The 11,208-nt window shown below is 57.7% G+C and overlaps 1 protein-coding gene across 1 annotated transcript in view; it reads right to left on the bottom strand.

The window, feature by feature from the left end:
- Positions 1-11,208, bottom strand: part of MXRA7 (matrix remodeling associated 7) — a gene marked incomplete at its 5' end in the record, with an annotated part of 34,587 nt that overhangs the window by 1,638 nt on the left and 21,741 nt on the right. Inside the window, 2 exon segments of the mRNA XM_014586756.2 lie at positions 7,297-7,390; positions 10,259-10,319. Coding sequence (XP_014442242.1) covers positions 7,297-7,390; positions 10,259-10,319 — 155 coding nt within the window.

Raw genomic sequence — 11,208 nt, 5'->3', positions numbered from 1 at the left:
AGCTGCAGCCCTGGCTGGGAAAGGAGAGGGCATAGGCATGAACCCAAGGGACCCGGCAAGGGGGCAGAGGGGGCCTGAAATCTGGCCTATGGGCTTTTTCTGCTCAAAGAGAGGGCCACCTTTTCTGACCCTATGGCGGGTGGTGGCCCTGTCCTTACCAGGGAGGAGGTGTGGGGAGGACGGCCTTAACCTTGCACACCACCCCCTGCAGGCCCAATGGGTGGGGTGATACTCTCTTATCTTTATGAGGCTCAGCCACATCATCTGGCCAGTGCAGGACGACGCCCGCGGCATACAGGAAAGGGTGGGGTGCAACTGGCACAGCCGGACGACAGTGTGCTTTTATTCCTCTGGTGCCTGTGTTTGCTGGCAGGGTTGAACACCACGGCCTGGCCCTATCTCACTGCCCCTGTTTCTTGCTTCTGCGATTCTGGCCCTCCACACCACACCCCTGCCTGGGCACGTTCAGAGAATGTAAAGGGTCTGCTGTACACCTTATGGGACCACCATAGTGGGCCTGTAGCACCAGCATGCCCTCCCCTGCCTAGAGCGCGGTCTCAACTGTCTCCAGGATGGCCCTCTGCTATAATCGTCCTTTGAGCCCACGATCTTCCGCCCAGCACGGTTTTCTGTCTAAAGCGGCATTTAGAAGTTGAAATACCGAAGTCCCGATCTCAGCCTCCTTCACCATCCCGGGAACGTCATCTCTGCAGTTGCCCCATTTGGAGAGGAGAGGGCCTACGATACATGCTTAGTATCTGTGAGGCCTCCTGTGTGCAGAAGGGTGGGGCGGGGCTCCTCAGAGGAATCGCCATGCACATGTTCATGGGCGCATTCCCAAGCAAAACAAACATTCTGCGTGGGTTTCTTTTTTGCTGGAGACAGAAAATGAGAAATCAGGGATCAGCAGTTGGCATAATGGCTATGTTGTGAGACTCCCATGTAGTCCACCGAGGTTCAAGTCCCGGACTCAGTGGCTTAAACTCACACTGGGCTTGTGTGCGTGCGTGCCCAAGATCCCTGAGAGGAGGATGGAGGAGAAGGGATCATGGCGTGGCCATCCCCCCTGGAGGGGGATTTCTTGCTTTCTGTCTCTTTTTCTGGTGAGCGCACATGCTCTATAGCAAAAACCTCTCTAAATAAATAAATAAATAAATAAATAAATAAATAAATAAATCACCCCCAGGAAGCAGGGCCATGGCTGAAGTTATTTCTCTATTCTCTTGGGATTTTGGGCATCTATGTACATGTGCCAGACATGGCTTTTTTTTTTTTTTTTGGGGGTTTTTTTTTAAGGGGGCGGGCGCTCCGTGCGCTCGCCAGACAGAGAGAGACAAAGAGACAGAAAGTGAGAAGTCACCCCCCAGGGGGGATGGCCATGCCGCAATCCCTTCTTCTCCATTCTCCCTCGGGATCTTGGGCACGCATGCACATGCGCCCAGCATGAGTTTAAGCTGCTAGGTCCGGGACTCGAATCGCGGTCTACTACGTGGGAAGTCCAGCAACATAGCCATTATGCTAACCGCTGGTCCCAATGCCAGACATGTTTTTCAATCTACGAGGACCAGGACTTGAACCATAGCGTTGGCCATGAGGGATTCAACACCTTAACACTATGCTACCTGCTGTCCCTCTGTGGTTTTGATGGTGGTAACTGTTGTGTATATATATATATACTTTTTTTTTAAAGAGTGAGGGGGAGAGTTTTGCTATCGGGCACATGTGCTCACTGGAGAGACAGAGAGACAGAAAACAGGAAATCACCCCCCAGGGGGGATGGCCATGCCACAGTCCCTTCTCCTCCATTTATTCCTCTCAGGATTTGGGGCACACACGCACACACTCCTGGTGTGTTTTAAATGGCCAGGTCCAGGACTTGAACCACAGTCCACTACATGGGACCATTGGCGACTCTGTAAACCATTATGCCATCTGCTGGTCCCACACATTTTTAACAGGGTGGACAGATGAATTCATACTCTGCCAGAGACCAACAGGCCTCAAAATGAAAGCAAGCTCCAATTTTAATGAGTTCAAAGGATTATATTTTTAAAAGCAAACTGCAAAAACACACAGTAATCAAAGTCATCTACTCAGAGTTTATTTGGACTGAACAGAGACAGAAGTCTAAGCCATCGGGAGGACACGAGGCCTGGTGCCCACAAGCCACGTTCGGCAAGTTTCCAGACAAGCCTCATGACTGTACTGTATAGACAGGATCTCGGCTTAGGCAAGGGCATGGCTATTGCTGCGGGGACACTAATACTCTGCTCTTCCGTGGCAGTGTCACAGGTGTGGCTGTTGCTTTGCTGCCTGTTCGGTCCTAAGCCCTGGACCTGAAGTTTTACACTGGAGAACCAGGAACGCCTGCCCTAGGGGCTGATGTTGGGCATTTCCCAGTCTTCCATTAAGTGGAAAATCTTTCTATAAACTTACTGCTTTAAAAAAAAAAAAAAAAAAAAAACACATTTTAACCAACGCATCTAAGAACTGCAAATTAGTTCGGAATCGTATAAATATTGTCAAATATAAAATTTCAAAAACTAATCTGATCTTGATCTGATCACTTGGCAAAGTTCTAACTCATCTATAAAAACTTCTAGGAAAAGGCATAGTCAGGAAATTGTTTCGAGGCTAACACTATTATTATTGCTTCTGCCAAAGCGAAGTGGAGGTTTGGCTGAGCTGGTAAGAACGTGGGTGAAAAGGCTTCTTAGGAACAAGAGGGCTGATTCGAGCCTCCTCCACATAAGAAATAAGGGCGAGGGTCAGGCCAGTACCAGCGCGGACTCTGCTGTGCAGAATCGACATGGAGTCTCTCATCTCCACAGCTAGCCAGAGCGAGAGGGCAGTGGGTGGGGGCAGGAGCGGGAGCCCCACCCACGCCTGGCGAGGTGTGGCTTCCGTGAGGTGGTAATGGGGTGCTATAAGAGGCGAGGGTGCTAAGGGGAGCAATCTGAGGAGGAAGAATGACCCAGTCCGGGGCCTGAGCTCAGACTCCTAAAGCCCTTCAGCTTAACAAAGTGACCCGCGACCAGGGCCAAGCCCAAGCAGTCATGAGACCCTGCGAGGGAGAGCCCTGCGAGGGAGGCTGATCCTGACTGACGACCTTTATGGAGGCAGGATGCACCTGGGAGCCCGCATGGGATCTTTTCTGGGGGGCTCCATTTAATCTGAAGCTTTTAAGATGCCAAAAAGAAAAGCCTTTAGGAGGAGACTAAGGATAACTTCATTATTCTTCGGTTCTGTAAAGAGAAATAGGAAGAAAAGATCATTTATTGTACTCGCTGCATCTTACGAGTCCCATGGGAGAGGGAAAGGGAAGCAGGGACCAGGAAGGAGTGTTTGGAATTGCAGAAGCTGCATGAGATGCAGGTTTCTCAAACACCTGGCCGTGCTCTCACCCTCCTCCACCCTCCTCCCCGCTAGGCAGAGACCAGCCTCAGCCTTGGCCTCTGAGCATTTAAGGTGGCTGGGGTCGCTGGGCCTCTCCGATCCCTGCTGTGAGGGCGCACCGATGAGGTTCCCAGCACCCTGGATAATTCCGGGCCCTCGCCGGAACTCCCTCTGGGGCTATGGTACCCTCCGACACCTGCTTCTCCAGATGAAGCCAGGGAGGGACCACCTTTTATTTTCGTCCACCGGAGTAGGGACAGCGCGCGGGTTCGGATTTTGTTCCTCTGGCGCCCTCTCCTGGAGAGTGGAGTCAAAATGCATTTCCAGCCAGAGCCAAAAATTCACAGGGCAGGTCCGTCCTCTGGATGTACCAGGTGGAAGGATCGGAGCCACCCCACAGTCACGGTGCCTCTACGGCTTCCTCCCCTTCCCATTGTGCCATAAAAAACACCTTCCACTAGAGTCCGCGCTTTCTAGAAGTCCTGGGACCCTACAAGTGAAAGGGCATGGGCCCCAGTTCAGCCTCTGGGCCCGGGAGAAAGCTGGCGACCAGGAGCACACAGGTGTGCTTCTTTCTTTCACCTGGCAAGCTACAGAGCACCCAAGTCTCAAGTCTCACCAGCTTTCTTAGCTCTGGAGGGCAAGGGGAGGCCTCCTGCTGAGGGAGCTGTCACCAGCCTGCAAACACACCCCACAGAAGCTATGGCAGGAACCCAGGGATCCCCAGATGCAAGGCGAGGGCAGGTGAGACTTGTGAGTCTCGAGTCCAGAGGGGAGACCAGGTGGGTGGACAGGGATGAGCAGGGCTTTGGCAGCAGCTGCCACAGCACTGCCGAGCGGCCCTCTGCCCCTCTCGCCCTGGGCAAGGGACTGGATTCGTAATTGTCTAAGGCTGGGAACAGGAACGCCCAGCTCAGCACGTGGGGCAGCTAGTTTGGGGCCTTGTACTGGTCAGCCCTGCGTCCTCCCAGGGATGCTGGAACGGGTAGGCACTGCGATTTAGACTCCAGATCCGATATCCGGCTGAACTGGTCAGTGAGGGCAGGTGAGCATTTATCTGTTAACTAGCTCTCAACTCGACTGGGCCTCCAGGGCTAGAAAGGGAATGGAAACAGGAGCGGAGTTCAGGGGAAAGAATCCGGAGGTGCTCACTGGCGTGTGGTTTTAGTGCTCTGACGAGAACACGCGTGGTTTCCACATGACACCTCAAGGGCAGTCCCCTGGACTCAGTGGGGGCCAGGACTGTCCTGTAGGCACTAGCTCTCCCAGGCCCTGAGGAAAGACAAAGCCAGGCCGACCAGCCTCTGCATCCCCAAGCACCCCCACGTGAGGGGCATGGGGAGGGGCAGGCCAGGCAAGGCCACCAGGGCTGACCACACGCGGGGCAGGAGGAAGCAGCCGACGTCACAGGCATGCTGGGGGAGGGAGGTAACGGGATGAGCGTGCACTCCAGCCCACCCTCTGAAGCTCAACTGCCCCTCCTCAGCTTAGGCACGTAGTGCCAACTGCTGCATGAAGGGGGACAAGGAGTGGGGAATTCCTCCCTCACCCCAAGAGCCAAGTGTGACTTCCAAGGACAGCCAAGTGTGACTTCAGGGGTCTCAAGACCCCTGAAGGCCTCGTGGGGAAGGCTCTCCTGGGCAAGAGTGTCTACGCTCAGAAAGTAACAGAGGAGGGGTCCCTTTCCCATCTCTGAGGCTAACTTGTCCTGTAGCTGGTCCCCCTGTTCTTTGTTTTAAGAGATTTTTGGCTTAGGGCAAGTGTACTCGCTAGAGAGAGAGACAGAGACAGTGAAAGGGAAAGCGAGAAATCACCCCCCTCAGGGAGGATGGTTGAGCCACCATCCCTTGTCTATTTTCCTCCCAGGGTCTTGCACACGTGCCCGGTGTGATTTTCAAGCCATCGGGTCTGGGACTCAAACCGCAGATGGCCATGTGGGAGTCCAGTGATATGACCACGCCATCTGCTGGCCCCAGGCCCCTCTGCCCTAACAGTGCCTCCAGACCCACGCTCTACACCATGGGGCAGACAGAGTGGGCTGAGGTTCTGTCCACGGGGGCCTCTGAGGATGGCGCGCATGCCAAGCCTTCCTCATCCTTTGGCCCAGGGGCTGAAAATGATCTCTTCAATTACTACTATTGCCACGGGGCATGTGTGCTCACCAGAGGGGAAGAGAGAGGGGGCGGGAGAAGCCCCCATGGGCCGTGGTCACGCCACAGTCCTTTCTCTATGCTTTGGGAGTGGAGCACACATGCCTGGTACCAAGTCGTTGAAACTGGTCAGCCACGTGGGATGTGGCTCCTTCAACAGCTAGTCTCTGGGGCCAGCCTGGGCTGCAAATTTTACCCTAAAGGGCCACGTCCTGCGTGAGGCTCTGTGGGGCTCTGTGGGCTGTATGGTCTCTGTCACAGCGACTCAGCTCTGCGGTCATAGCCCCCAAGCAGCCGAACCACAGGGAAGCAGACAAGCGCCGCGTGGGCCGGGAGTGCTGACCCAGCAAGCAGCGTGGCTGGACGTGGCCCCAGCTGCAGTCCACCCCCCAGCGGGCACACAGACCATCCTCAGGGCATCTGTGTGCATTGTTCAATCAGCAGCCTCACCGTCTGCTGAGACAGAGCCACAGCAGTTAGTTACCTGGCTGTGGCCCACATCGCAGCCCTCAGCCCCCACGGTCCCAGGGGCCATGTTCCCCCAGCCTCACAAGGGCACACTTGCACCCCAACCAGCAGGCCTTGTAGGCACGCACGGACTTAACTTAGCCTCCAAGAACCCCTGTCCCTGCAAACGAGGCACTGGACTCCTCCCTGGAGCTTGAGGATGAGATGGGTGTGGGGGGAGGTGTATTAATTGGTTATGAAGGCGGTGGAGGAGGGGAGGCTCAGTCTGAGTCAGTTGTTGGAGACACATTAGCAGACAGCTAGTCTAGGAAGTCAATCTCCTTACCAAAAGGATTTGCAAGAATATTTGTGGCTCAGGACCTAAGGAACTTGCTACAGGGAAGTGAGGTCAGAGGTCAGCTCAATCCTGAAATATAAAGGCAGCAAGTTGGGTCACACCACGAGGCAGCACATCAGCACCTGCACGGGGCCCTGGAGGGTCTTGGGGGGGGCCCTGGAGGGTCTTGGAGGGCTCACTGGAGGGTCTCCCCCTGCTGTGCACAAGGCCTCCCTCCTGCCCCATGGGGTAGTGCCTTCCTGTCCAGGTCGAAGAGCTGAGGCCAGCACTGGCGGGAGGTGGGGCTCTCAGCAGAGGAGTCCTGACCTGGGAGGATGCCCACGGAAGGGTAAGCCCTGCATTCCGAAATAAGCCCCGCGGCCACCCAGACTGCGAGCTCAGCATGCAGTGCGGCTTCTGTTCAGGCATCTGCTTTAAGCGCAGGAACCCAGGCTGCCCTGCCCAAGGAAAGGCAGCTGGGCTTGCTTCGGACCCGGTGCTTCCCCATGGCCCGTTGCCACTTCCCAGGCACTGCTTAGCCTGACAGGGGGGTTGAGAGGAAATGTCCAGGGAAGCGCGCAGCTGGGACCCCGTGGAGCAGAAGAGATCAAACAGCAGGGCAGGGGAGGGCAGGGTGGGCTGGGAGGGAGGGGCTCGTGATGAGCACCAGGAGCCCCGCCCTGTCCTGCGATGTGGATGGGCTTTGTCATGGAGTCCATGCTAAGCGGTCAGACAGGTCTGCCCCAGGCTCCTTCTGGCTCTCATTCCTTTCCGGGGAGGGTGAGTGCAAGAAATGGGCTCGGCCGCCCTCCCCCAGTCACCAGCTGCTTCCTCCTGACTGCCCTAGGGACCACCTTGGGGTGTCTGAGCCTGGCCAAGTACTGAGTACAGGAGGGGGCAGGGGTGCGGAGGGTGCCATGGGGCACGGGGAAGGAGGGCCGCCATCCTGGGAAGGGCCCTGCTGACCTCTGCTCCTCCTCCAGTTCGTCCTTGGTCATCATCTTCTTGTACTGGTTCCCCCTCAGCTTCCCGGGGCTGTATTTAAAGGAGAAGGTCTCTCCTGCGGAGAGGAGACCGAGGAGACCGTGAGGCTGCGCCCCGCTTCCAGGATGGGCCCCTCCCACACGCAGGGCCCGCTTTCTCTCAGTTTCCGAAGAACCACCTGGGTCAGGGAGACACCCTGCAATAGAGATAGCAGGCCCCTGCACCCCCCAGAGCCAGCTTGGTATCTGGGCATTTCTCGGAGGGTGGCAACCCTTCTTGTCCCAGGGCCTCAGCCCTGAAGGCGGGACACAGACAAAACCAAGACCCTCAGAGAGAAACCGCTCCAAGACCCCCAGAGAGAAACCGCTCCCTCCCAGCCAGGTCTGGACTGATGAGGCCATAGACCTAGAAGCAATCCTCAGAATGTCTGGCTCCATCCAGGACCGCCTCCTCCTGGCTGTGGAGGCAGGCCCTGCCCCGAGTGGACATGTGGGTGCTATGGCATTTGTCACGCATTCCTGGCAGCCTGGCCAGACTTGCCAGTGCCCGCGAGCAGACCCCATGTCTGCCCGCGCACACACACGACAGGAGCCGGGACGGGTGATGCAGAGCATGCAGCTCAGGCTGGGCACGCGGGCCGGGGAGGTAGGGCAGGAGGGCAGGGCGGAATGGCCAGGTATCCTGAGCAGGGAAGCTCTGCCCTCAGTGGCCCCTGACCCAGCATGTGCCAGGCAGAGTCCTGGGGGCACAGGCTGGCCAGCTAGTCTCACCGAACCACCAAGTATGGAGAGTGAGTGACAGGAGTGCGAGATTGCCAAGCACGCAGGTGTCTCCTTGTTATTCTAGAAGCTTCCCTGTCAGGTGTCAGGGATCTCATTCGTCTCTACATCCTGTCTGGCCACAGGAGGAGCCAGGCTGCCTTGACCCCCCCAGCCCCCTGCTCAGCTGGGCTCTGCTATCAGATGGGCTTTAGGGGAAGAAAAGGCCTCTCAGATTAGGGTTGTTGGACAAATGGAAGGGGGGTACGGGTGTAAACTCAAAGCCAACACTAGGTTGCGGGGGTTGTGTTTCCTCCGTCAAACCCTTGGCTTAGGAGAAAGCTGGCTGGTTGCCTACCTCACCCAGCCAAATGCCCAGGGCCATAGCATTCCCTAAGAAGCAGCTGCCACATCCGTACAAGGATTAATTTGCTCTGCATTCATCATACAAATATTTACTAAGCACGATTCTAGGTGCTGGGGCTTAACGCTGAGTTTCACACACACATGAATGATGGACAGACACGGTGTGCAGCTGGCCCCGAGCTCTGTAGGTCAGGATCAGAGGTGGGAAGGGGCTCTTGGAAGTTGAAATCGGGAGGTCAGAGAGGGTTTTACAGGTGGGGAACAAGCAAAGGTTCAGGATGGCCCTGCCTGGAGGGCCCGAAGACAGCAAGAGGCAGTGGAAAGAAGGCCCCACAGTGGGGCCGGGTGGGGGGGGTAGGGGTCGGGAGGAGGCGAGGCTGCCAGGGGAAGCCAGGGCTCTTCTTCAGGGTGAGGTGGGAGCTGGGGGGTTGGGGCAGAAATGGGGTCAATCTTCTCGCTCCCCCTGGAGCCCTAGCATTGCTGGCCAACTCTCCCCTCCGGCTTAGCTGCCTGGCCAAAGTGCTGAACAGGGAAGGTGCTCTGGGAACTGCTGGGCCCTGGGAACCAGGATTTAGAGCAGCCAGGTCTGGACTGATGAGGCCATAGACCTAGAAGCAATCCTGAAAAGCCCAGTCCCAGTGCTCAGAGCACTGCGTCCGTCCCCGAGGAGCCAGTGGCCTGGCCGGTGGTCACCACAAGCCCGCATATCCTGCCTGCCTTGTGACTGCGGAGGAGTCACATGGAACCCAGGGCAGAGTGAGCTCGCGACCAGCGCTCACTTGGACTCGAGAGAAGTCACTGACAAAGAGAAACCATCAGCCTCAACATTAGGGCTATTGTGTTGCCATGCTTTTTGACAAATAAAAGAAATATTTCTGCCAGCTTGGTGCTCGGCCAGGTTTCAGTTCACAGGGCAGGTCTGATTAGCTTTGTTTTCCAAGCCAGGCGGAACAAACGGCTTCGAAAGGCTTTCCCTTAGTCACAGGCAGCGTGTGTGTTGGGGGGAGGCCCCCCCCCTGCCACGGGAAGGCAGAGGTGGCGGGGGAGAGGTCAGGACACTGAGGCTCGGCGGGGCTGTGCCTGCAGCCGCCATAGCAGGAAGAGGTCCTGCAAGGCTGCCCTTGGCCTTGCCCAGGGGCCTCCCACCTCGGCTTAGGAATTTCAGGCCACTATTAGGATCCTGGCACCCTGCAGCTGTCTCCGGCCATGTGGCAGGGACAGGTCCCAGTGCCACAGTTGCAGGGAGTCCCTGGCTCCAGGACGGCCTGGGGAAAACAGTGGCGAGCGAGGATCTACCCCGGAGGCCCACCGTCTGCCACTGCCCGCTCCCGCTCTGGCAGCAGAGTTCGTCCCATTCCTCCCTGGTGTTGGTGGCTCCTTTCTCTTCTGGCGGCAGGGGAAGTCTCAGTTAGCAGACCCTGCCCAGAAAGCAGATGCTCCCTCTGCGGCCTTTATTCTGGAGAAAGCGCGGGCAGCGGCCTGGTCTCCGTAAATTAGGTCAGCGATATTGCAGAGAAATGCAGGGCGTGGTCATGGAGGGGAGTTACGGGCTACTGCGGGAAGAGACAGGCTTGGTTTGGTCACGAGATGGGCCCCTGGTATCTGGAAATGGCTTACGTTTGTAGATGAAGCTTAGACGGAAGGGGCCAGGCGGTGTGGGAGAGGGGGCTGCAGGAAGGCAAGGCACCGGAGGGAGGCTGCGCTTGTGCTGCGTACCCTGGGCTGCTGCCCCGCCAGCCCCAAACCCGGCTCTATGAAGCACGGCGCAGTCCAGCCCAACAGTGAGCCAGAGAGGTGGGTTGAGGCCGGGTCCCACTCACCGTCCTCTTCTTCAGGCCCTGCTTGGGGTGGGCCTGTCTCACTGTCCCAGTCCTGCTCCTCCTCCTGGAAGACAAGGACAGAGGTCAGCACCTGCATGCGGACTCGGGCTGCCGGCTGTCAGTACCCCCATTCAGGTCTCTGCATGCTCAGCTGAAGAAACCGACCTGGGCCCCGTCCTGGGAGAGGTGGGAATGGAGGGAGCTGAGGACTGGTGGGTGGGCAGGAGTGAGGGAGAGAGAGGAAGGGGCCTTCAAGGTCCAGGCGGCCACACGCAGAGGCAGTGACCGCCCTGTGGCCATGGCTGGCTAGCAGGCAGAGGCTGAGCCTTCAGAGTGAAGGCTGGGGCTAGGGTGACAGCGGGCGCTCTGGGCCAGGGAACAGTGTCCCTCACTAGTGCACCTCAAGCTCCAGCGGGTGTGTGTGCCCACCAGAAACACAGGCAGAGGGAGACTGCACCCCCAGTGGGTGGGGTCCCACTGCGGTCCGCTCCATTTCTCCGGCCTGTTGGGATTTGGGACACACACACCCCTGCCATTGTCACGCTGCTGGGTGGCATTCAAACCCAGGCAGCCCCGTGGCATCTCTAACCCCTCAGCGAGGCCCTGGGGCTCCCCGTCCCTCTCTGGGCGCAACGGCACAGTGGCAGCTCAGCGATTGGGGCCAGGGCTGGGCACCCAGGAACGCTGCACTCGTGACCACAGGATCCTTCTGTGCTCCCTGCGTCCCTGTTCTCCCAGGCCACAGCCCACCTCGTCCGCCCGGCCCTCTCCCTCACAGGTGCACTGACAGACAGCCGGCTGGGATGACTTCGCCCCAGGGAGGGAAGGAGTGACTTCCACCTGAGGAATGTGAGAGGAGAGAGCTGGGCTCCAGCAGGTGGAGCTGGGGCGAGGCGTGGGGGACCCTGGGGCCGGAGGGACTGCGACATGGGAGCCCCGTGGGCAAGAGT

The sequence above is a fragment of the Tupaia chinensis genome, unplaced genomic scaffold, assembly GCF_000334495.1.
Source record: "Tupaia chinensis unplaced genomic scaffold, TupChi_1.0 Scaffold000159_1, whole genome shotgun sequence".
Taxonomy (NCBI): Eukaryota; Metazoa; Chordata; class Mammalia; order Scandentia; family Tupaiidae; genus Tupaia; species Tupaia belangeri.
Note: the sequence above shows the minus strand (reverse complement) of the source record. Positions and strands in the feature narration are given on the sequence as shown.